The 26,544-nt window shown below is 42.6% G+C and overlaps 1 protein-coding gene across 2 annotated transcripts; it reads left to right on the plus strand.

Annotated features, from left to right (window-relative positions):
- The first annotated feature begins 3,817 nt into the window (after positions 1 to 3,817).
- LOC115128590 (ubiquitin-conjugating enzyme E2Q-like protein 1) lies at positions 3,818 to 23,183 on the plus strand. 2 transcript variants are annotated; one of them, XM_029658549.2, is made up of 3 exons: positions 3,818 to 4,140; positions 4,461 to 5,381; positions 21,635 to 23,183. In XM_029658549.2, the coding sequence occupies exons 2-3, from the start codon at positions 4,653 to 4,655 to the stop codon at positions 21,764 to 21,766; spliced, it is 861 nt and encodes a 286-aa protein (XP_029514409.1). In that variant the 5' UTR covers positions 3,818 to 4,140; positions 4,461 to 4,652; the 3' UTR covers positions 21,767 to 23,183. The 2 variants fall into 2 exon arrangements, with proteins under 2 accessions (XP_029514409.1, XP_064873900.1); XM_065017828.1 differs by lacking the exon at positions 21,635 to 23,183 and adding an exon at positions 13,452 to 13,798.
- Positions 23,184 to 26,544: the final 3,361 nt, after the last annotated feature.

Below are 26,544 nucleotides of genomic sequence, written 5' to 3' on the forward strand. Positions count from 1 at the left end.
ACATATTTCAATGTATTATACAACATCTAATGAAGGAAAATACATTTACATTTATTAAAGGTTCATTTTGTGCATTTTATAGCTGAAAAGGTCCCTGTCCCACCATTCAAACACCATTCAGGGGAAGTGGAACAGTGCTATAAATCTGATTTCATAAAATATAACAACTGTTTACATGACTAGTTATTATATTTTAAAACACTACCAATAACTACTAATTTTAACACCAAAAGCGATATTGTTGAATTATAATTGATAGAATGAAAGCTTTATTTTGAAGGTTTCACATGGCCGGTTTTCATGAGTTTCAACATGTCACCCCATCTAGGAAGCCAGAACAGACTAACTTTAAAAAATGGTTAATGCACAGAACATATTCAGCCCCTCGGGAGGCTGAAAAGATTTGTCATGGGCCCTCTGATCCTCAAAAAGGTCTACAGCTGCACCGTTTACAGCATTTTGACTGGCTGCATCCTCGCTTGGTATGGCAAATGCTTGGCATCTGACACAAGGCACTACAGAGGGTAGTGCGTACATCCCTGGGACCGAGTTCCCAGCCATCCAGAACCTCTATCCCAGGTTGTGTCAGAGGAAGGTCCTAAAAATTGTCAGACTCCAGCCACCCAAGCCATAGACTGTTCTCTCTGCTTACGCACATGCAAGCCGTACCAATGCACCAAGTCTGAAACCAACAGGACCCTGAACAGCTTCTACGCCCAAGCCATTAGACTGCTAAACAGTTAGTTAAATAGTTAAGCAATAGCTACCCTGACTATCTGCATTGACACTTGACAGATCACATATGCTGATGCTACTGTTTGTTATCTATCCTGTTGCCTAGGTTTGTGTCAAGAACTGCAACACTGCTGGATTTTTCTCACTCAACAATTTCCCTTGTGTATCAAGAATGGTCCACCACCCAAAGGACCACCAGCCGACCTGATACAACTGTGGGAAGCATTGGAGTCAATATGGGCCAGCATCCCTGTGGAATATTTTCAACACCTTATAGAGTCCATGCCCCGACGAATTGAGGCTGTTCTGAGGGAGGGCAACTCAATGCTAGGAAGGTGTTCTTAATGTTTTGTACACATAGTGTATGCCGAACATATTAGCCGAACACATGATACATTTCTGAAATCCTCAGAAGTTTCCTAATCATACAACATTGAATTGAATTGTCATTGGAGTACAATTAGGACTTTAACAATGTTGTCCCAATTTATCTAACCTGCTGTCCCAGTCTACCAAATGTAAACTGAACATGGTTTAGACTCAGTTGAGGATTTCAGACATGTCAATGTATCATGTGTTGGGCTAATACTGTATGTTGGATATATGTCGAAAGAGGTTACAGAAAAAGAAGATGCAAAAAGTGTCCCCGTTTTTCTGAATTCACCCAACATACACTACAGGTCCAAAGTTTAAGAACACCTACTCATTCAAGTGTTTTTCTTTATTTTTACTATTTTCTACATTGTAGAATAATAGTGAATACATCAAAACTATGAAAAAACACGTGTGGAATCATGTCGTAACCATGATGACTGCTTTGCACACTCTTGGTATTCTCTCAACCAGATTCACCTGGAATGCTTTTCCAACAGCCTTGAAGGAGTTCCCTAATATGCTGGGCACTTGTTGGCTGCTTTTCCTTCACTCTGCGGTCCAACTAATCCCAAACCATCTCAAATGTCCACTGGTCTAATGTCCATTGCTCGTGTTTCTTGGCCGAAGCAAGTCTCTTCTTACTATTGGCGTCATTTAGTTGTGGTTTCTTTGCAGTAATTGGACCATGAAGACCTGATTCACAATCTTCTCTGAACAGTTTATGTTGAGATGTGTCTGTTACTTGAACTCTGTGAAGCATTTTTTGGGGCTGCAATTTCTGAGGCTGGTAACTCTAATGAACTTATCCTCTGCAGCAGAAGTAACACTGGGTCTTTCATTCCTGTGGCAGTCTTCATGAGAGCCAGTTTCATCATAGCGCTTGATAGTTTTTTGACAGCACTTGAAGAAACTGTCAAAGTTCTTGAAATTTTCCATATTGAATGACCTTGATGTCTTAAAGTAACGGACTGTTTTTTCTCATTGCTTATTTGAGCTGTTTTTGCCATAATATGGACTTGGTCTTTTACCAAATAGGGCTATATTCTGTATACCCTCCTACCTTGTCACAACACCTGATTGGCTCAAACGCATTAAGGAAATAAATTCCACAGATTAACTTTTAAGAAGGCACACCTGTTCTTTTAAATGTATCCTTGTGAAGTTGGTTGAGAGAATGCCAAGAGTGTGCAAAGCTGTCATCAAGGCAAAGGGTGGCTATTTGAATAATCTCTTTTTTAAAAACACTTTTTGGGTTACTACATGATTCCAAATGTGTTATTTCATAGTTTTGATGTTTTCACTATTATTACAATGTAGAAAATAGTACAAATAAAGAAAAAACATTAAATGAGCAGGTGATTAAAAACTTTTGACTGGTACTATATATATCCATTGATTCTTGAAGAATATAACTTATAAATAAATGCCTCATGAATTTAGTCACACTCCATGAAAACCCAAAATATAAGCTTGTATATCTCCAATGTTTGTAAACATCATAACTGTAAACAAACACTGTATAACCTCATAACATGGTTAAAACAATACTTTATATATCATGGATGGTCAGTCCTTGCATCCATAGCTCTGTCTATTAATCTGAGAGTGGTTTCATTTTTCCAGACCCATCCATCAGCTTTTAACCAAAACAGAGGCGGGGCAACCGTTTTGTTATTGTTTCTTCTGTGGATTTAAACAGCTGCATATTAACACCATATCAAAGTGTCACAAACAAAAAGGTAAACAATAGGCCTACAGCAAATTCAGCATACAGTCTTTATTTTTCACATGTAAATAGCACTTTTCAGTGGTGCTCAAAGCATGGCATTCTATGAGGACAGCATTTATTAATGAGCCCAATCAGTCCTCCATGACAACAAAATCATAAACAACAGAGTAGGGCTGGCTAATAAGTCCTTAGTTTTGGGGTTATGCTCAGGGAGAACAATTTGGCTAATCTATACTTCCATATTTCCAGGTCCTATTCTTGAAGATCAAGATGTATAACATTTACTGGAATGACTGGAATCTGATAGACCTTGGTTTTTAATATAAAGATATAATTTAACCCATAAAGTCAAATGTAATATCCATATATGGCCAGCTATGTAAACTTTAACATTGATTTATCCTGCAGTAGATGTCGTTCAAGTGGTAACATACCTTTTTGTCTTCTTTTAATGCCTCATAAGGGGAAAGTAATCTACAAGTAATTGAATGTAATCAGATTACGTTGCTGAGTTTGGGTAATCCAAAAGTTACGTTACTGATTACAATTTTGGACAGGTAACTAGTAACTGTAAATGATTACATTTATAAAGTAACCTACCCAACCCTACTGTTAGTATACCTGTTGTTTACGAAGCAATGCCAAATAACATTTTAATTGATTCACCAACAGCCCAATAACATTTATTGTGATTGGGTTGCAAAATCAACACAGAACAGTACCCTCAAAAAAAATGTACCACAACACCTGATGTCCCACTAATGCTGACATCACCCTACTTTCTGACTTGACTGGAATTGAAGGAAATTGAACCCCACCCTGAGACATATAGGCCTGCAAAGGGGAGATCTATAGGGGAGTGGGGAAAACGACCGTATGTATCGGCTGATAGGATGACATTGGCTAAAAAGCCCAGCCCACTTTCACGCTCTCCTCTTCCGTCCACATCTATCGCTCTCACTTCAGTCCACAGCATTATCCATTCCAACAAGGTAGAGCGGCCAAAGCCAACCCACGTCTGGCCGGTCGTTCCGTTCCGCTACTGCTATATGTGTGTGAGCGCAGCGAGCTAACGAGGATTGTGTGAGTCCTCGCCAAGGATTAGTGGAGTTGGTTTGTCCTCAGTAGATAGTGTCGCGGCAGCTGCAGTTACATCAAAGGCTTTAGCTCGCTCTTCCAGGTCACATCAACGCGAACGTTGCTGGATAGTAACGGTTTGATATCCCTCTCTACTGTAATAGCTGCTGCAGATTCGCCTTTTCGTCGCAAAGGCTACATTTTTCCGAACGGACTTATAAATGGTAAGTCGACGTGTTGGCTATATTAAAATAGAGAAGCTGGTGTTCTATGTGTTAACTATATTCGTTTCTAACATACATAATAGTGTATAGGCTTATTTCAAAGCAGCTATCTATTCGGTGCGCTTTGTAGCCTTTTGGATAATAGCAGAGATATTAAGCAGCCATTGCAACTAGGAATGCAGTCAATAGCCACAACACAGTCAGTCCACTAGGCTACTATTGAATATGATTATTTTTTACATTCAGTGGCAGATTTATTAGACTGCAAATCGATTAGACAGCAGTTCATCAGTGTATTCATGGCTTGTGTGTTTTTTCAGTCGGACCTCATCGGAATGATGCACTGAAGAAAGACTAGGCTACATGCAAGCGTCTGTTCAGAGGCTGCAGTATAGCTGAGCGATTGCGGCACACTGTTGACGTTTTTTTTACGGTTCCACAGTCTAACATCAGTGGTTGTCTGTAAAGGGAGAATCGTGAATTTCGATCGCCCTGCGCTCGGCGAAAACATAATGGCCACTCTACTGCGGAAAATCGGTCTGATTCGTCTTCACGACCGGGACACAGAGGACCCCAAGCATCACCAGGGCTCACTAAAGGGGACCAAGGGGAACACGAAGAGCACTAAGCAGCACTGTCAGACCACCAACGAGACGAACAACATCCTCAGCACCCCCGAGATCAAAGCGAAGAAGCTGGACCAGCACAACAGCAATGACAAACCGTCCGTAAAGGATAAGCAACAGGGCAAGGACGCCAATGAGAAACAGCAGATGGGAGGCGGAGGAGGAGGTGGGATCGGGGTTGGAAAATCAGCGACCAGTGCCTCAATACCACCACTAGCCCCTCACCGGCAGCACTGCACCCAAGTCCGGACGAGGAGACTTATGAAGGAACTCCAGGAGATCCGGCGGTTGGGAGACAACTTTATAACGGTCGAGCTGGTCGATGACAATCTATTTGACTGGAACGTCAAGCTCCACCAGGTGGACAAAGACTCGGCGCTGTGGCAGGACATGAAAGAAACAAACACCGAGTTCATTCTGCTGAATGTCTCTTTCCCCGACAATTTCCCCTTCTCTCCGCCATTCATGCGGGTGCTCACCCCCCGGTTGGAAAACGGGTACGTTCTGGACGGTGGAGCGATATGTATGGAGTTGTTAACCCCCCGCGGATGGTCCAGCGCCTACACAGTGGAAGCCGTGATGAGACAATTTGCGGCAAGTCTGGTAAAAGGACAGGTGAGGATATTTGTTTTATTAATGCATTCTTCCCGTGTGTGTTTTGAAACATTAGACGCTGCAGACGCTGAATATTTAGTGTTGAATGTTCATACCTGACACTCATGCAACATGCATAATGTTAATTTAGTGAACCCATACTGCATAAAACCTGTCAATAGTAGTTGCAGCTAGGTCACCCATGATACAAGTCAGCATTCGACGTCCATCCATGATACAAACCAGTATTCGACGTCCATCCATGTCTGAGCACTGTTACTTTCAAGTAGGTTTCTCTTTTTCTACTGCATTGTGGACACGGATGGGCAAAAAAACCTGCCTCTGATTCCAAAGGTTGCAAGTTGGAATCCAGTAATAGAAAGTTGTTTTTGAGATTTTTGTTTGAACCCTATCCCAAACGTCAGCCTGTACTTTAGGATTTCAGAGTTAATGCCTTAACTTAACCTTAAAACTTTGAAATTCGATCTTTGCAACAATTTCGAAATTTGATGCTTGATAAACTTGGATGAACGTCTAATTCTGTCATGAGACTGTGAGAGTTAGTTGCAGCTTGCCATTGCTCATATCTGCCAAACTGAGCAGAATCAGAATTGTGTTTTACTGTGATACAGATCTCATTTAGTGAGACCTAAAATCTCTCCCCCAGCTCTGAGAGGGAGAAAGAGAGAGGCAGGAATCCATCTCCCCATCTTAGACGTGATTCATCTTTAGCTGTGACATTACAGCCGCCATTTCGCTGCTGTGCTCTGAATGTTCTCTACTCTGTGTGAGATGTATATTCCTCCTCCTATCTCCTCATTGGAATGCATCATCTTTTATCACCTCCAGAAATCCTCACCATTAAGGGGGGAAAAAATGTCTACCATAGAAATGACAAGGTCACTCCAGATCATCTAATTATTGGCCAGATATAGAAGACATGTGCATGGGGGTTTCATTTCCTCAAGCCTACAGGAATGATTTGAAATCATATATGTAAAAAATGTAATAAAAAATGTAATTAAACTACTGCAGGTCATATGAAGTGATTGGAACCACATCGACCAAGCATCATCCAGTCAGTCAGTAGCTTGTCTCTCCTCTGTGCTCTCGCCTGTCCTGTCCTCTTTGACAGAGACAGACTGAGCAGAACTTATGTAAATCAGACGCTGCTACATTCTCACCCCCTCTGTCATCAAATATGATCATTTCCCTGTCATTTATCATGTTTGTTGACCTGATCCTATTCAATCAGTACGCTGATGCATGAAATACACCACATGAACAAGTAGAGCATTGCATGCATTAGAACGTTATTGCTTGTCATTCCTTGAATCTAGCTGCTTTGACTGACGGTTCGGGTTTGCCCGTCACATGTGACGTCATTGTTATGACAGCGTTATGACAGGAGGGATTTATGTAAGCATGTCACCAGATTTCCCTCCAGTGACCTAAGAGTGGTAGTTTTTCCCTTTTCCCTTTGATGATGTAACGGAATTTCAGTTGAATTCCAGTTGACATTGGGTCATGCAGGTGTTATTATAGGTCTATTAAATGTATGAATTATTAGAGAGGAAGAAATATATGCTTAGTCTAATGGATAATGTAAAACAAAGGTATGTGTGGTGGTTCTGTTTTCAATATTATGCATTGATATCGTGCATATCACTTCAAATAATTCAGGTACATTGACACATAAGATGTGGTCACAATCGTAAATGCATGGGCAATGTAAGGAAAAACACCCAAAAGGATCCATAGCAAAGACATCAATAATATAGATTGGTGATGTACACGTCATCTCAAGTATTTCATTTACACTTAATACATTTATAATGTATTACGAGCCAGTTAGATCCTAATGATGCATTGTGAGCAGAAGCAGCTGTGAACGTAGTGGTTCTCATCTCCATCCCACTGGTTGAGGCCTTAAAATTGCACACACACACGCACGCACGCACACACACACACACACACACACACACACACACACACACACACACACACACACACACACACACACACAAAAACACCCACACACACACACACACACACACACAGTATTCAGAGTACACCATTTTCTTTTTTCTTTTTTTTTAGTATCAGTCAAGACAGAACATCACAAGGTTCTAGAAATGACTCATGAGAGTGAAGACCTTTTGTCATTATCTGGATTAGTCGGTTGGTTTTTCCATCTTATCTCTCTGATTACACTCTGATGGGGAGATAGTAAGAGAGAGAGAGAGGGAGAAAGAGAGAGAGAGAGAGAATGAGAGAGAGAGAGAGAGAGAGAGAATGAGAGAGAGAGAGAGAAGCTCTGCAGTCAGTATACACTAATTAACTTCCCAGTGCCTTCCTCCTCCAGTTTGCTAATGAAAACAATATTGATTAATTATGCAAGTGTGTGCGTGTGCATGTGCGTGTGTCTTTGCTTGTGCATCTCTGTATGTGTGTTTCCTGATTTCCCATGTGATTGGTTTGCCACATCCTGAATGTGAAACTAACACAAAGTAATTCCTCCTCTAGTGCCACTAGTACTGCTACTCTGTGGTTCCCTGTGGTGGTTCTGCTTGAGATAGAAATGATCACCTCCAATAACAACCATCTCCTGAATGGGACGATGATGTAATTACTGAGTTGAAAGACAATAGATTCCTATGGTTTCCCCATGGATGTGTACCAGACCCCAGGGTAGCAGAAGAAGACTAGGTTTTCAGATTGAAGACCAATTAAAAAGGTGCTGGTTCTTTAATTTGACAGTACCAGAGTTCATATCTTAGAGTGAATATTCTATAAGTGGCACACAAGCTGTAGAACATGCGAGCTGCACCGCTCCTATTGAAGCACTGAATGTTTTTTAGAAGTTGTTTGACCATGGGTGATTATCAGCATTATCAAATCAAATACATTTTCATTTGTCTGCGCCGAATACGACAGGTGTAGTAGACCTTACAGTGAAATGCTTACTTACAAGCGCTTAACCAAAAATGCAATTTTAAGAAAAGACCCCCAAAAAAGTAAGAGATAAGAATAACAAATAATTAAACAGCCGTAAATAATAATAGTGGGGCTATATACATGGGGTACCGGTGTCAAGGTAATTGAGGTAATATGTACATGTAGGTAAAGTGACTATGCATAGATAATAACAGAGAGTAGTAGCAGCGTACAAGAGGGGCATTGCAAATAGTCTGGGTGGCCATTTGACTAGGTGTTCAGGAGTCTTATGGCTTGGGGGTAGAAACTGTTTAGAAGCCTCTTGGACCTAGACTTGGTGCTCCAGTACCTCTTGCCGTGCAGTAGAAGAGAGACCAGTCTATGATTAGGGTGGCTGGAGTCTTTGACAATTTTTATGGCCTTCCTCTGACACCGCCAGGTATAGAGGTCCTGGATGGCAGGAAGCTTGGCCCCGGTGATGTACTGTGCAGTACGCACTACCCTCTGTAGTAGAGGTCGATCGATCATGATTTTTCAACACCTATACCGATTATTGGAGGACCAAAAAAAGCCGATAGCGGTTAATCGGGCCGATTTTTATAAATATATAAATATTTGAAATAATGACAATTAAAACAATACTGAATGAACACTTTTATTTTAACTTAATATAATACATAATTAAAATCATTTAGTCTCAAGTAAATAAAGAAACACGTTCAATTTGGTTTAAATAATGCAAAAACACAGTGTTGGAGAAGAAAGTAAAAGTGCAATATGTGCCATGTAAAAAAGCTAACGTTTAAGTTCCTTGCTCAGAACATGAGAACATATGAAAGCTGGTGGTTCCTTTTAACATGAGTCTTCAATATTCCCAGTTATTATAGAAATTATAGGACTATTTCTCTCTATGCAATTTGTATTTCATATACCTTTGACTATTGGATGTTCTTATAGGTACTATAGTATTGCCAGCCTAATCTCGGGAGTTGATAGGCTTGAAGTCATAAACAGCACTGTGCTTCAAGCATTGCTAAGAGCTGTTGGCAAACGCAGGAAAGTGGTGTTTGAATGAATGCTTACGAGCCTGCTGCTGCCTACCACCGCTCAGTCAGACTGCTTTATCAAATATCAAATCATAGACTTAATTATAATATAGTAAACGCACAGAAATACGAGCCTTAAGTAATTAATATGGTCAGATCTGGAAACGATCATTTCGAAAACAAAACGTTTATTCTTTCAGTGATATATGGAACCATTCCATATTTATTCGAACGGGTGGCAACCCTAAGTCTATAAATTGCTGTTACATTGCACAACCTTCAATGTTATGTCATAATTATGTACAATTCTGGCAAATTAATTCCGGTCTTTGTTAGGAAGAAATGGTCTTCTCACAGTTCGCAATGAGCCAGGCGGCCCAAACTGCTGCATATACCCTGACTCTGCATGCACTGAACGCAAGAGAAGTGACACAATTTCAGGCACAGCATTGATTATATGCAAAGCAGGACAAGCTAGTTAAACTAGTAATATCATCAACCATGTGTAGTTAACTAGTGATTATGTTAAGATTGATTGTTTTTTATAAGATAAGTTTAATGCTAACTAACAACTACCATGGCTCCTTGCTGCACTCGCATAACAGGTGGTCAGCCTGCCACGCATTCTTTTTGTGGATTGCAATGTAATCGGCCATAATCGGCATACAAAAATGTAGATTACCGATTGTAATGAAAACTTGAAATTGGCCCTTGCGGTAGGAGGCCGAGCTGTTGCCATACCAGGCAGTGATGCAACCAGTCAGGATGCTCTTGATGGGGCAGCTGTAAAACCTTTTGAGGATCTGAGGACCCATGCCAAATCTTTCCAGTCTCCTAAGGGAGACTGTCGTGCCCTCTTAACGACTGGCATGGTGTGCTTGGACCATGTTAGTTTGTTGGTGATGTGGACGCCAAGGAACTTGAAGCTCTCAACCTGCTCCACTACAGCCCTGTCGATGAGAATGGGGGTGTGCTCGGTCCTCCTTTTCCTGTAGTGTCTTGATCACATTGAGGGAGAGGTTGTTGTCCTTGCACCACACAGTCAGGTCTGTGACCTCCTTCCTATAGGCTGTCTCATCGTTGTCGGTGATCAGGCCTACCACTGTTGTGTCATCAGCAAACTTAATGATGGTGTTGGTGTTGTGCCTGCCAGTGCAGTCATGAGTGAACAGGGAGTACAGGAGGGGACTGAGCACGCACCCCTGAGGGGCCCCTGTGTTGAGGATCAGTGTGAGGATGTGTTGTTACCTACCCTTACCACCTGGGGGCGGCCTGTCAGGAAGTCCAGGATCCAGTTGCAGAGGGAGGTGTTTAGTCCCAGGGTCCTTAGCTTAGTGATGAGCTTTGAGGGCACTATGGTGTTGAACGCTGAGATGTAGTCAATGAATAGCATTCTCAAATAGGTGTTCCTTTTGTCCAGGTGTGAAAGGGCAGTGTGGAGTGCAATAGACATTTCTTCAGCTGTGGATCTTTTATTTTGTATTTTTTTATTTCATCTTTATTTAACCAGGTAGGCTAGTTGAGAACAAGTTGTCATTTACAACTGCGACCTGGCCAAGTTAAAGCAGTGCGACAGAAACAACAACACAGAGTTACACATAAACAAATGTACAGTCAACAGAATAGAGTGTAGAAGAGTAGGGAGGTAAGGCAATAAATAGGCCATGGATGCGTAATTAGCATTAACACTGGAGTGATAGATGTGCAGATTATGATGTGCAAGTAGAGAATAGAGATACTGGGGTGCAAAAGAGCAAGAGGATAAGTAATAATATGAAGATGAGGTAGTTGGGTGTGCTATTTACAGATGGGCTGTGTACAGGTACAGTGATCTGTGAGCTGCTCTGACAGCTGAAGCTTAAAGTTAGAGAGGGAGATATGACTCCAGCTTCTGTGATTTTTGCAATTCATTCCAGTCATTGGCAGCAGAGAACTGGAAGGAAAGGTGGCCAAAGGAAGTGTTGGCTTTGGGGATGACCTGTGAAATATACCTGCTGGAGCTTGTGCTATGGGTGGGTGTTGCTATGGTGACCAGTAAGCTGAGATAAGGCGGGGCTTTACTTAGCATAGACTTATAGATGACCTGGAGCCAGTGGGTTTGGCGAGGAATATGTAGTGAGGGCCAGCCAATGAGAGCATACAGGTCGCAGTGGTGGGTAGTGTATGGGGCTTTGGTGTCAAAATGGATGACACTGTGATAGACTACATCCAGTTTGCTGAGTAGAGTGTTGGAGTCTATTTTGTAAATGACATCACCGAAGTCAAGGATCGGTAGGATGGTCAGTTTTACGAGGGTATGTTTGGCAGCATGAGTGATGGAGGCTTTGTTGCGAAATATGAAGCTGAGTCTAGATTTAATTTTGGATTGGAGATGCTTAATGTGAGTCTAGAAGGAGAGTTTACAGTCTAACCAGACACCTAGGTATTTGTAGTTGTCCACATATTCTAAGTCAGAACTGTCCAGAGTAGTGATGCTAGACGGACGGGCAGGTGTGGGCAGCAATCGGTTGAAGAGCATGCACTTAGTTGTACTTGCATTTAAAATCAGTTGGAAGGAGTGTTGTATGGCATTGAAGCTCATTTGGAGGTTTGTTAGCACAGTGTCCAAAGAAGGGCCAGATGTATGCAGAATGGTGTTGTGTGCGTAGAGGTGGATCAGAGAATCATCAGCAGCAAGAGCGACATCATTGCTATATACAGATCTGTTGGTTCGGTATGCAAATTGGAGTGAGTCTAGGGTTTCTGGGATAATGATGTTGATGTGAGCCATGACCAGCCTTTCAAAGCATTTCATGGCTACAGACGTGAGTGCACGGGCCGGTAGTCATTTAGGCAGGTTACCTTTGTGTTCTTGGGCACAGGGACTATGGTTGTCTGCTTGAAACATGTTGGTATTACAGATTCAGACAGGGAGAGGTTGAAAATGTCAGTGAAGACACTTGCCAGTTAGTCAGCGCATGCTCGGAGTACACGTTATCACACGTTAACACAGCTATTTAGGTCAGTGGTCATGACGGCCATGAACATAACCACGTCCAGAGAGAACCTTTGTTGAATAAAGACCAAATTCACTCTCAAATGTTTTGCTTTTTTACACTTCATCTTTTACCAGGAAGAGATTATTAAAAGTCTAGAACCCCTACACCCTTTATATTCAGTACCAGTCAAAAGTTTGGACACACCCACTCATTCCAAGTTTTTTATTTTTTATTTTTTTTTACTATTTTCTACATTGTAGAATAATAGTCAAGACATCAAAACTATTAAATTAAACATACGGAATCATGTAGTAACCAAAAAATTGTTAATCAAATCAAAATATATTTTAGATTCAAAGTTGCCACCTTGCTTGAAGAGAGCTTTGCACACTCTTGGCATTATCTCACCAAGCTTCATGAGGTAGTCACCTGGAATGCATTTAAATTCTCAGGTGTGCCTTGTTAAATTTGTGGAATTTCTTTCCTTCTTAATGCATTTGAGCCAATCATTTGTATTGTGACAAGGTAGGGGTAGTATACAGAATATAGCGCTATTTGGTAAAAGACCAAGTCCATATTATGGCAAGAACGGCTCAAATAAGCAAAAAGAAACAACAGTCCATCATTACTTTAAGACATGAAGGTCAGTCAATTTCAAGTGCAGTCGCAACAACCATCAAGCGCTATGATGAAACTGTCTCTCATGAGGACCGCCACAGGAAAGGAAGACCCAGACTTACCTCTGCTGCAGAGGATAAATTCATTAGAGTTAACTCTACTTCAGATTGCAGCGCAAATAAATGTTTCACAGAGTTCAAGTAACAGACACATCTCAACATCAAGTGTTCAGAGGAGACCGCGTGAATCAGGCCTTCATGGTCGATTTGTTGCAAAGAAACCACTACTAAAGGACACCAATAATATGGAGAAACTTTCTTGGGCCAAGAAACAATGCATGGAGCATGGAGGAGGTGGATGTGATGGTGTGGGCGTGCTTTGCTGTTGACACTGTCTGTGATTTATTTAGAATTCAAGGCACACTTAACCAGCATGGCTACCACAGCATTTGGCTGCGATACGCCATCCCATCTGGTTTGCGCTTAGTGGGCCTATTATTTGTTTTTCAACAGGAAAATGACCAAACACACCTCCAGACTGTGTAAGGGCTATTTGACCAAGAAGGAGAGTGATGGTGTGCTGTATCAGATGACCTGGCCTCCACAATCCCCCGACGTCAACCCAATTGAGATGGTTTGGGATGAGTTGGACCGCAGACTGAAGGAAAAGCAGCCAACAAGTGCTCAGCATATGTGGGAACTCCTTCAAGACTGTTTGAAAAGCATTCCAGGTGAAGCTGGTTGAGATAATGTTGTTTTGGTTACTACATGATTCCATATGTGTTATTTCATAGTTTTGATGTCTTCACTATTATTCTACAATGTAGATAAGTCAAAATAAAGAAAAACCATTGAATGAGTAGGTGTGTCCAAACTTTTGACTGGTGCTATATCTACTTGCGTGTTACACACAGTCAGACATCACTAAACCCACAACTATTTGCATATTACACATGCATTTCCACAGTCAACAAGTATTCAGTGATGTGTTGACAATATCCCCAGCTCTCCAGTACCATAGCATGTTTCTCTAGCTTGATCCGATTCTCTGGCACATGCAGCTAGGCGTTACGCAATAATCCCAAGCCCAAAGCCTCTTACCAAGATACACTGGGGCCCTGATCGGAGTGCCCGCCGCCCAGCCCATTGATCTCCATTCACAAGATTACCCATCAACCACTTCACTTCACACAACGGACTAGTGTGTGTCCCTGTGGATGTGAGCAAGCAAGGAAGGGAAGGCTTAAGTGAACTAGATTAACAATGATAGACAACTGTATTGTACAGCCTCAAGCACACTCTGGATGTAACACACACACAAACACACCTTTCTCTCTCTCTCTCTCCCTCTCTTCCCCATCTCTCTTGCTCCTTCTTTCTCTTCCCCTCTCCCTCTCTCCCTCCATCTCTCACCCTCTCTGTCTGTCTCTCTTTCTATCTCTCTCTCGCTCTCTCTGTTATTTCAGTCTTGTTAAGCGTCAGTCAGCCCGGACATGCCTGGGGCTGGAACAAGTTATTTCAGTCCCTATTTTGTCCACACGCACACACACACACACACGCACGCACACACACACACACACACACACACACACAGGAAGGAAGGAAGGAAATACCAATTGCACAGGGCAGACGGGACGGAAATAATCGTCACACAGCCAAGGGGAAGGAAATAATCGCTGTGCAGTGGCTAGGGGGACAGACATAATCGTCACACGTTAATGGAGTGTGCCGGCCGGTGGAGTGATATTGTTGATTGATGTAATGTAAACAATGCGGTAGTCAGTCTCTACATTGCTCTCTTCCAGGCAATGTTGATTAGGGGAAATAAGGCTTAGCTCTCAAATGGCTGTGATATCCAGTTTAATTAAATCAGTGCAAGACAATTCAGGAAATTGTTTTGAATGTCATTTGTTAATTGTTTAATTGGTCATAATTGATGAGGTTGATGAATTTAGCTGTGCATGCGTGTGTGTATTGAAATTGTTCTAATAATGGTTGTGTGTTAAACCAGTGGCCACTGGCCAGTCGTCCTCTGGTATTAATCACCAAGGTAATGACTCTTCTCGATCGCCCTGGCAACCTCTCTCCATGGCAAAGATGGCCACAAACCTTGTCGGGCTAACCAATGATGTATATAAACCCTGGATGTTTGATGCTATGCATTAGCCATTGAGAGGCTTTGAAGCCACCTGTCGGCCATATTTGCACTCCCTAGTAGGAGCAGTCCTCCATAGGAATGAATGGAATGCTATAGTATTTCAATTTAATGTTTCAAGTATTTTTTGTTGTAGTGGGGGCAGTAACAATAGTAATCTCCAAAAACTATACTTTAAGGGTAATGATTTTATATAATAAATAAAAAAATGTTTGGCTCATATAATATAATTTAAAAGTCTGCATTAAGGTGTCTATAATAAAATACATTTGTCAAAAACGAATGTAGACATTAATAAATGCATTTCTATAGCTTTCAAAATATTTTTTTACTACGGTGGGGGAGTGCCGAGATGAAGGCACAGTGGCTTCAAAACTGTGCCCCCTGCCAGTTATCTAGTGGATATATAAATCAGTGGTTGTAACAGAGTCAACTGGCACATTATTAAAACAGACATGATTATACCAAGGTAACGATTAGTTAGGCAAGCTAAACAGTCTCGCCCAGTTGAGCTGTCACCTCTCTGGAATGGGTCCTAGGTTTCAGGAATTCAATGAGTTATTGATAAGAGGCTTTGTCTGTCTCGAAGTCATAAGTCTTCATTGGATTATTTTGCCTGGTAAAATAGCAAGACATTTCTCTCACTTTTCAACTCATTTTAGTGGTTTTGAGAAAGGGTGGCCATTACTGCTGACACAGTGTCTTTATTGAGCATCTCAATTAGGGATGCACGATATATAGGTGAACATATCGGAAGTCTAGTTTAACACTGATGTGCAAAACCGATGTCAAAGGTGACGTCCATACCTATATAACGTAGGTACATGACGTAATGACGCCACGTAAAATTTTGCGCTATACGTGCAACACAGAATTCCCAATTTAGCCCACAATATCTGCTGTGTGGGTCAAGCAGTCAACAAGTCAAGCAGTCATTTGAAAAAGTAACAAAATTTCAGCAAGACAACTCAAAGGTGAAATCCATTAAAGCCAAGATAATGGAATTCATTGCCCTTGACAGTCAACCGTTCTCTGACGTGGGGGATGTTGGCTTTCGCCGACTGGTCGAGCACCGGTTAACACTACCAAGTGTGCTATTTTTCCGATGTTGCCCTACCGGAGTTACACAGTAATAGCGTCACAACATACATACAATGGAACGCCGTATGGGTCTTTGCGTGTCAAACTAGAACAGACTAGAACAGGAACATAATAAGAACAGGAGGATCATCAGCTCAGAAGGTGGGACCTTTCTCCTGTCTCACAGGGAGACAGGAGAAACTGTCAAAGATGTACAAAAAAGTCTGCAAACACCAGCCACGAGCGATATGTTTACAATACCGCGTTGGTAATAAAGCATAATTTGTTCGAACGCAACTTCTGGGGTAGCTAACTTTATCTTGGTACCTAAACTAGCACCAATACTACCAGCCTGAAAACAGACTTATTAGCAATGATTTAGCAATCCTTGTAAGTAAGTATTAGCTAGGTTGCCACTTGTTGTTCGCCTATTGAAATTGAACTTCAGTTCATGACAATAAATAGCTAGCCAGCTACTTGACCCTGTTGCTCAAAGCTAACGTTATAAGCAGCCAACTAGCTTCATCTGGCGAGTGAGACTCGACCGGACTGGGTTATGTGTTGTGAAGCTAGCCACAATAAGGATTAGGCACAAATGGGAATTTACAGATTTGCCTTCAAAATAAATGTATGTCATTTACAGTGATGCAAATGAACACAACTAGTAGAATTATGCCATACTTTTATTTTGAAGGCTAACCGAAAAATCCTTACGTATCGATGAGTCATTGTGACATGAAATACGATTGATAATGTAATCAATGTGTAATAACTACATATAAAATGTATGAATGCGTTATATAATTATGTGACGTGCAGTCATATCCAGGTCCTGATTGGTAAACAAACTTATTTGACACGTAAAATAGTGTTAAATAGTAAGTGAAAGAAATAGGTTTTGATTATGTTTTAATGGTAATGGGGACATACGTAAATGCCAACAAAATAACGTTTTGGTCAGTCTGTGTCTGTGTGTGTGTGTGTGTAACCTTTATTTAACTAGGCAAATCAGTTAACAACAAATTCTTATTTACAATGACGGCCTAACCTAGCCAAATCCAGACGATGCTGGGCCAACTGTACGCCGCCCAATGGAACTCCCAATTACGGCTGGATGTGATACAGCCTGGATTCGAACCAGGGACTGTAGTGACGCCTCTTGCACTGAGATGCAGTGTCTTAGACCGCTGCGTCCATGTGTGTGTGTTAACTATTTAACTGTTCTAGAATGTTCAAAGGGCTGCAAAAATTGTCAATATCGGTATCGTCCCAAAATTTCATATCCGTGCATCACTAATCTCAATAATCTATGGGAGAATCTCAATTGCATACTCCTCACGTCCCCTCTCTCCTTGCCTCTTTCTCAAACCCATTGGATGAGAAAGCCAAAGGTCCCTTCTCTCTAACCTTCAACCTCCAATGGGTTTTGAGAAGGAGGTGAGGAGAGAGTAGGCCTACTACTACTCTGACTATTGAGATACAGCCTTAATGTCTGTGTGTCTCCTCTGTGAGACAGGAAAAAGGTCCCACCTTCTGAGCTGATGATCCTCCTGTTCTTATTATGTTCCTGTTCTAGTCTGTCTTAGTCACTGAGTCTCATTAACCAGCGCATTTAGACATGGAAACTGTGTTCCTAATCACCTGACCACTCAGCATTATGACCCCATCCTACTCATCCCCAGAATCTTTAAGACACAAAATGTCCGACCAGACACACAAGCCTGCCATTTGACACAAAATGGCTGAATCTGAAACAGAGTCTCAATTGACACCCTGTTCCACACGTAGTGCACTACTTTTGACCAGACAAAGAATGGTTCTGAAATTGCATCCTAAGATAATGCACAATATAAGGAATAGGGTGCTATTTCAGATGCTTTTACGCTACTGCTACTCTCTGTTCATCATATATGTATAGTCACTTTAACTTTAACCATATCTACATGTACATACTACCTCAATAAGCCTGACTAACTGGTAGCCTCGCTACTTTTATAGCCTCGCTACTGTATATAGCCAGTCTTTTTACTGTTGTTTAATTTCTTTACCTACCTATTGTTCACCTAATACCTTTTTTGCACTATTTGTTAGAGCCTGTAGGTAAGCATTTCACTGTAAGGTCTACTACACCTGTTGTATTCGGCGCACTTGACAAATAAACTTGGATTTGATTTGATTTGCAGATAGCGTCAGCATCGTGCACAACATTTGACCAGAGCCTTACTGAGATTTGGTTGATCCCTTTGACACAAAATGACCGTACAGACACACTAACCGCTCGTTTAATACATTACCCTTTAATGTGGTTTGAGTGTGACCAATGGAAACTGATTTACTGCGGTGGTGGCAAGGAGCCATTCTGGCCTGTGTTCTTCTCTCTCTCTCTCTCTCTCTCTCTCTCTCTCTCTCTCTCTCTCTCTCTCGCTTTTTCTCTCTCGCTTTCTCTGTCTCTTTCCCTCTCCCGCTTTTTCTCTCTCGCATTCTCTGTCTCTCTCGCTTTCTCTATCTCTTTCCCTCTCTCCCTCCCTCTCTTTCTCTCTTACTCTTGCTCTGTCTCTCTCTTCCTCCCCCTCCCTCTATCTCTCTCACTTTCTGTGTGTGTGTGTGTCTGTGTGTCTGTGTGTGTGTGTGTGTGTGTGTGTGTGTGTGTGCGTGCGTGCGTGCGTGTGTGTGTGAGTTGACTCTTCAAAGCGTTATGCTCCAGAGGTGAATCATAAATTAGATGATGTCATTTAAGACAACACACAACGCCTCCAAAAGCAGAATCAGCCATGCATCTTATATTAGCTTTAGTATGCCTCTTATTGTGGCTCTGAGGCTAAATATTAATATTTTGAAGATAAAGTCCGGGCTTTTTTGTTTTGTCATTTTGTTCTCCCACCCACACAATCCTCTTTAGAGAAGACTGAGCCACTGTTGCTAAGAGATCATCCCAGCTTTAGCGTCACATGCAACGCCTACACTCGCTTCTTTCCTCCTCTCCCACATACTGTATATTATTAGCCTTTGTGTGTGTAGGAAATACAGTTGTTATTGTTTTTTTTTACCAAGATGGGAGATTGTGTTTGGATGGAATTGCTTCTTTGACTACCTCAATTGTTTGTGGGACGCTTTTTGCAGCCATCGCAAGAATATTATCTCCCATATTTTTTCTTTTCATATTTGTGATGTTGAAATGTTTCATTGTTGGATCTGAGAAGAGGATCTAGTCTCCAGAGTAGCTCCTTCTCTCTGGCAATCGAGAGTGACATCTTGGGTTTTTCTCTCCTTTCTCTTTCCTTCAACATTAATCTAATGTTGCAACAGCACCCAAAGCACCTGAGCTTTCACCACCAAAACCGTGGTCATGTATACACTATATATACAAAAGTGTATGGACGCCACTTCAAATGAGTTTATTCTGCTATTTTAGCCACACCCATTGCTGACAGGTTGCAATCTCCATAGACAAACATTGGCAGTAGAATGGTCTTAGTGAAGCACTCAGTTACTTTCAATGTGGCACCGCCATCGGATGCCACCTTTCCAACTAGTCAGTTTGTCACATTTCTGCCCTGCTAGAGAAATGTTATTGTGAAGTGGAAATGTCTAGGAGCAACAACGGCTCAGCCGCGAAGTGGTAGGCCACACAGTCTCACGGAACGGGACCACTGAGTGCTGAAGCACATACTGTAGGTCATAATAATCTGTCCTCAGTTGCAACACTCACTACCGAGTTCCAAACTGCTGGAAGCAACATCAGCACAAGAACTGTTCATCGGGAGCTTCATGAAATGGGTTTTCATGGCCGAGCAGCTGCACACAAGCCTAAGATCACCATGCGCAATGCCAAGCGTCAGCTGAAGTGGTGTAAAGCTCGCCGCCATTGGACTCTAGAGCAGTGGAAACGCGTTCTCTGGAGTGATGAATTACGCTTCACCATCTGGCGGTCCGATGGATGAATCTGTGTTTGACGGATGCCAGGAGAACGCTACCTGCCCCAATGCATAGTGCCAACTGTAAAGTTTGGTGGAGGAGGAATAATGGTCTGGGAAGGCCCTTTCCTGTTTCAGCATGACAATGCCCCTGTTCACAAAGCAAGATCCATACAGAATTATTTGTAAATAATAATATTTTGTATATTTTTTATTAATAAAAACCTTGGATGGCTTGTTTATTTTATCACATTTGATTAGATAATAGCATATCTTTCCCCAATCAAGAGAGTGAAAGACGTTGTTTACGCATCCACCCTAACACTACACTACACATGTCACTCAATGTGACATTCTACCTGCTACACAGAAAACAACCAAAATCGACTTTATTTTTCATTATTTCAATTCACAAGATAGAATGAAAGTGCGTGTCAGGCATTGAGAATTAAAGCTGACAGATTCTTGAGCTTGGACGCATCGCAATGCGAGCAGCATAGTAGCTTCCATAACATTCTTTAAACGCGTTCCCCTGATGGCTGATATATAGCAGGGCCGTAAGAACCCAATTTAATTTTTGTTCTTCATGTCTGATCTTTTTTTCAGTCCATTTTCTGTCACTGTTCCATTACATTTTGGGTGGTTGTTTTGGTAACAGCAAGTCATGTGGAAAAAAATCTGCGTCCAGACTGAGGTTGCGTAATGTATCATTGGGAAGCACATACAGATGTGGTACAAATCAGAACTCAAAAGATCAGATGTTTTTTGTTGTTGTTGCTGTTTATACATATCAAATATGACAAATAATTGGCAAAAGATCAGAGTTGGGATTCCTTTGAGATCAGTGTGGGGATCAGCATCGAGATCCGTGTGGAAGAACTTGACTGGCCTGCACAGAGCCCTGACCTCGACCCCATCGAACACCTTTGGGATGAATTGGAACACCGACTGTGAGCCAGGCCTAATCACCCAACATCAGTGCCTGACCTCTTGTGGCTGAATGGAAGTAAGTCCCCGCAGCAATGTTCCAACATCTATTGGAAAGCCTCCCTGGAAGAGTAGAGACTGTTATAGCAGCAAAGGGGGGACCAACTCCATATTAATGCCCATGATTTTGGAATGAGATGTTCGATGAGCAGCTGTCCACATATTTTTGGTCATGTAGTGTATGTTATTATTCACCTGTAAAATAATTGTACCATTCATCCTTATGAGGATATTCATCCTTTTGATGCAGTACTGGTGACATAAGGGTGTTGAATATCTGTGACAAGGAAGTTTTTTTTATGTAAAGAGCTGACTTAGTAGTCAGTCACCTTGGGGAGTTGGACCAAGGGAGCTTGTGGAAGGATGGTTGTGGGTCTCTCTTTTCTCAGCAATAATTGACTCAGTGGGGTGTAGAATGCAGATGATACTGTACTCATTCTCACTCCCTCTCGCTCTCTTTCTGTGTGGGTGTGTTTTCAACGTATCAATGACGTCAATTCCCTACTAATCATCTCTCTCTCCTTCTCTCCCTCCCTCTCTTTCTCTCTCTCTTTCCGTAGGGGCGTATCTGCAGAAAATCAGGGAAGTCCAAGAAGGCGTTTAGCCGCAAAGAGGCGGAGGCCACCTTTAAGAGTCTGGTGAAGACCCACGAGAAGTACGGCTGGGTCTCGCCCCCTGTGTCTGACGGCTGAGGTGACGGGCCGGCCATGACGCTAGCTAGCCATGCTAACCATGACACACCACGCTAACTCGACTCCTCCTCCTTGACCATACCACTCCACCGCTCCAGTTGTTTTCGGTTGCTTTGGGTTTTTTCTTGTTGTTGTCTTCATCAGCTCACTGAGACTTCAGAAGGAACAAATAAAGGAACGCTCGCCTACTTCGTCTTCACTTTGCCGATAATCGTCATAATTCGTCATCATCAAGCCTCCCTCCTGCGCTGCACTCCTCCCTCCCTCCCTCCTCTCTCTCTGCGTTCATCCCTCCTTCGGCTGAGTAGAAGGTTCTGCGGGATGTGCGTGAACTGACTTATTCAGGAAAGTGTGTGTGTGTGTGTGTGTGTGTCAGCGGAGTGTTTGTCACAGCGGTTGATGGATTGGGTTTCCGACACACGCACACACACACCAACCACACACACACACTGACTGTGTGGGGATCTGTGGAAAGACTGTGAAAGACTACTGAGAAGAGGGAGATGTATCACCTCTCCTCTTTTGTCCCACCCTCCCATCTCACCTTCCTTCCTCTCCTCTTTTGTCCCACCCTCCCATCTCACCTTCCTTCCTCTCCTCTTTTGTCCCACCCTCCCATCTCACCTTCCTTCCTCTTATCCCTCATCGCTCTCTCTAAGCTGACACTACAATGCACTGAACTGAAGTCCATCCAGTCTGCCTGATCATTTAAATCCTGACCAGGCTGTTGATGTTTAATAGACAGGCAGTGCAGGACGGCAGCTCATGCATTCACCCCTTCTTTTTTGTTTGATTCTTCTCTCCTCTGTTCTTTTCTTTTGACTGTTCTTTTCTTTTTCACAGTTCAATGCAACATGAAGATTGTAATGTATGTTAGAGCTGTGCTCTCTCTCCATCTCGCTTTCTATTGTTAATTCTCCTCTCTCTCTCTTTGTGGCTAAATTTAGACCTCAGTGTGTTGCGTAGACGGTTATTGATTTCTAACGAGAAAGAAAATCACTTGCTTTATATGCAGAGACTGTACGATTAATAGAATGACAGTCAACCACAGCAATCGCTCTCCTCTCTCTCTTGCTCTCTCTCTCTCTCTCTCTCTCTCTCTCACTGTCTCTCTCTCTCTCCCCTATCTCTCTCTCTCTCTGGTCACATTATCATGTATAGATGATTTAGGTACCAGATGGTCAAGCTAATAATCAGGCCCCTGAAAGGTGTGTGCATTGGCACATCACATGCACACTCAGCATTTAGCGTTGGCTCGCGCACACACACACCTGCCAGTGTGGCTGTGTGTGATGATAACACCCCTAAATTAGGATGGACAGAGCAGAACTCTGGCGAGGATGGAGTGGTGGAATAATAAACAAGTGCCCTCTGAGAGATGACTGTGTCTCAGTGAGCTCCTGATTAATGTTTGGAGGGAGGGAGATAGGGAGGGAGAGAGGGAAGGAGAGAGGGAGGGAGAGAGGGAAGGAGAGAGGGAAGGGAGAGGGAGGGAGAGGGGGAAGAAGAGAGGGGAGAGAGGGAGGAAGAGAGGGAGGGAGAGGGGGAAGGAGAGAGGGAGGAAGAGAGGGAAGGAGAGAGGGAGGAATAGAGGGAGGAAGAGAGGGAAGGAGAGAGGGAGGGAGAGAGGGAGGAAGAGAGGGAGGGAGAGAGGGAAGGAGAGTGTGAAGGAGAGAGGGAGGGAGAGGGGGAGGGAGAGAGGGAGGAAGAGAGGGAAGGAGAGAGGGAGGGAGAGAGGGAGGGAGAGGGGGAGGGAGAGAGGGAGGGGAGGGGGAGGAATAGAGGGAGGAAGAGAGGGGAAGAGAGGGAGGGAGAGGGGGAGGAATAGAGGGAGGAAGAGAGGGAGGGAGAGGGGGAGGAATAGAGGGAGGAAGAGAGGGAAGGAGAGAGGGAGGAAGAGAGGGAGGAAGAGAGGGATGCAAACGTTGATGTTTACCGCCAGCTCCTCGAAATGTCAGCTGGAATCCAGAATGGCTGAAAAAAAGCATGTGTGTGTGTACAAACACACACACACACACTGTAGCTTCCACATCCCTCTTGTTATGCTATACAGTATATGTGTGGCTGGGAATGAGCACCACAAGGAGCTAGTTGCTAATTGCTGTGACATTTGACCAGAGAGTTGTCAGATGAATAACTAGTGAGAGTGATGACGTCACACCTCCTGCTCTGCTCTCTCTCTCTCTCTCTCTCTCTCTCTCTCACACACACACACACACACACACACACACATCCTGCACTGCTGGGTCGGGGGTTCTAGACAAACTCACTTTTTGTTTTACATTGTGTGTAAAGCAATGTTTATACAGTACATCCTTATAGACTATGTTCATCATCAGGGGGATGATATGTGTGTGAGAGTGGTTGTCTCGTGTGTGACGGTCTCTTGGACACAGTTAAAGACATCCCCATCTGGTATCTAATCATGAGAAAGGGTACGTTTTAAAATGGTACCCTACTGTATTACCCATCTAGTGCACTACTTGTGACCAGAGCCCTATGTAGGAAATAGGGTGCCAATGGGATGAGGCCTAAGTCAGTGCTGACGGTCTTCTTCCTTTTCTGTTGGGGACAGTCAAGTCAGGGTTGGCTGTGGGCGTTTCTCTGTGCTTACGATGAGAGGAGAAAACTACTGTAAAATTAAGAATTAATATAAGACAAAATATCTCCAAATTGGGTGTTTGCTGGTTTAAAGAGAATCATTTTGTGATATAGTTTAGATCGTTAGTTTGCAGACACTAACTGGGTGAATCAGTTCTGTTGTATTATATCTGCATGTGGTAAGTGATTGGTAGCTAGCTATCTTTTTTTCAAGAAAAACAACGGAAAAAACGACGACGGGGTAAAAAACGAACAGCAAAATGCTTATCTTCTCTTGTTCTCTTGATTTCCGTTTTCTGTATTTATATTTTTCGTTCCGACTTCCTAAAAAATACTTTCACGTTATGTTCTTTGAATGTTTGTGTTTTAATTTATTTGTGGTTTGCCAAAATGAAGATGTTGAAGCATGTCGCAGGTATTGTCACAGAAAAAGAGAAATAAATCCGAACTAAGAATGATGATGCTTATCTGTGTCAGAAGGAGGGTGTTCAGTTGTATATTTTGTAGGGGACTTTCAAAGAACCAGATTAAGAAGGACTAGACAATGATGTCAACATTCTCCAGGAACTAATCTCACTGGGAGCAGAACTCTATGGAACCCACTGGAACTGAAGGATCAATCTGGATTCTCTGCTCTCACGTGTATTTCCTACTCTCTTCTGTGATATCACTGATGTCCATCCTTCTTTTTCTGGTTCCAGACTTCGGTACTTCTCGGTAGAAGTTGCCCTTAGGCACAGATCTAGGATCAGCTTACCCTGCCTAAATCCTAACCTTCACGATTACAATGGAATACGCACATCTGCCCCTAGATCAGCTTCTTGGGGCAACTTCACCCTACTCCCGATTGAAGTGTCTAGTCCAGGCCGAGGTCAAAAGTTCAAAAGGTGAAAGGTCGTTGCAAGACCAAACAGGAATGTGCAATAAAAGTTACAGCTTATTGAAACTGATGAATGGACCTGGTTTTGTTTGTATTCACTCACATGATACATAAACATTTATCTATTGATCTCTTCTCTATTCAAGATCTTTGTTGATGTTTTTCATGTCATCATGACCATGTGAATCATTATCTCTTCACTGTCCAAGATCTTTGTTTTTCTTTAGAGCTATTCCGGAGTAGTTATGGTACATTGAATAGTGGAGGCACAGCCAACAGCGTCCAATGTTAGGATCTCTACCAAAAATGTACTAAGCATTGACTTGCCAAGTTTTCACCTGTTTTTCAGAGGGAAAAGTTATTCCTGAAGAGGTAAACTTACATACTGCTGCACACATTTTCTTGACCCACTTTAGACCCACTTTGGTCTCCGTTGTGCTCCAGTTTTATATTGAAACACAGGATCCTTCTCCATTGTCTCAGAGCTTAGCTAAATTCATCTTTTGTCTCTGCTATCTGAAGAGTCACCAGGTCTGGTTCAAGTGGTATCAGAACAGAATGTCTTCTATGAGCTTTCATCCTCTGTGTGTGTGTGTATTAACCCACTAGGCTTCTGGTTACTGGCCCAACGCTCTAACCACTAGGCTACCTGTCATACTACTTCATCCTCTCAAATACATGTCAGAGAGTGGAGTTTCCATCCCAATCTGGGCAGCAACTCACAACCGTCTACACACCAACACAACACAAAGAAGTACTATCAATAACCATGACCCAGAAAAGTCAAGAAGGAACAAGTCATTAGGGATAAAATCAAATAAAACGTTCCAAGGCATACAAGGAAATATTGCAGTTGCTCAGTGGTTCTCTATCTAAGGGTCTTGTGTATGTATGCCTTTTTAGGTGATGGTGTCATACCAAAAATGCAGTACACATACAGAAACAGTGAAGCAGCTGAGGTTTATAGCTGTCCCAGTGGACTGATAGGGTGCTCAGTTAGGGAGGTTGAAAACAGGAGGGACAGGAGGACATGGTGCAGCACAGGGAGATAGTTTTGCACGTAGTGGATGAGTAATAGCTTCATACTGCACTAACACATCATTTATGGATGACTATGTGGAATGGATGACTATATCTCAAGGACTACTGGTGTTAGAGTGCCTTCAGTGTGTGTGTGTGTGTGTGTGTGTGTGTGTGTGTGTGTGTGTGTGTGTGTGTGTGTGTGTGTGTGACTCATTTGTGGGCTACACAAGTTCAGCACATCACGGTCTAACTGATAGTGTCAGGAGAGTGAACA

Source organism: Oncorhynchus nerka, linkage group LG4 (genome assembly GCF_034236695.1).
Source record: "Oncorhynchus nerka isolate Pitt River linkage group LG4, Oner_Uvic_2.0, whole genome shotgun sequence".
Classification (NCBI taxonomy): domain Eukaryota; kingdom Metazoa; phylum Chordata; class Actinopteri; order Salmoniformes; family Salmonidae; genus Oncorhynchus; species Oncorhynchus nerka.

Bases quoted from the DNA above. Each gene is read 5' to 3' on its own strand.
- LOC115128590 (XM_029658549.2), top strand. From the start codon at position 4,653: ATGGCCACTCTACTGCGGAAAATCGGTCTGATTCGTCTTCACGACCGG. The intron at 5,382-21,634 runs GTGAGGATATTT...CTCTTTCCGTAG, and splicing joins CAAGTCTGGTAAAAGGACAG to GGGCGTATCTGCAGAAAATC.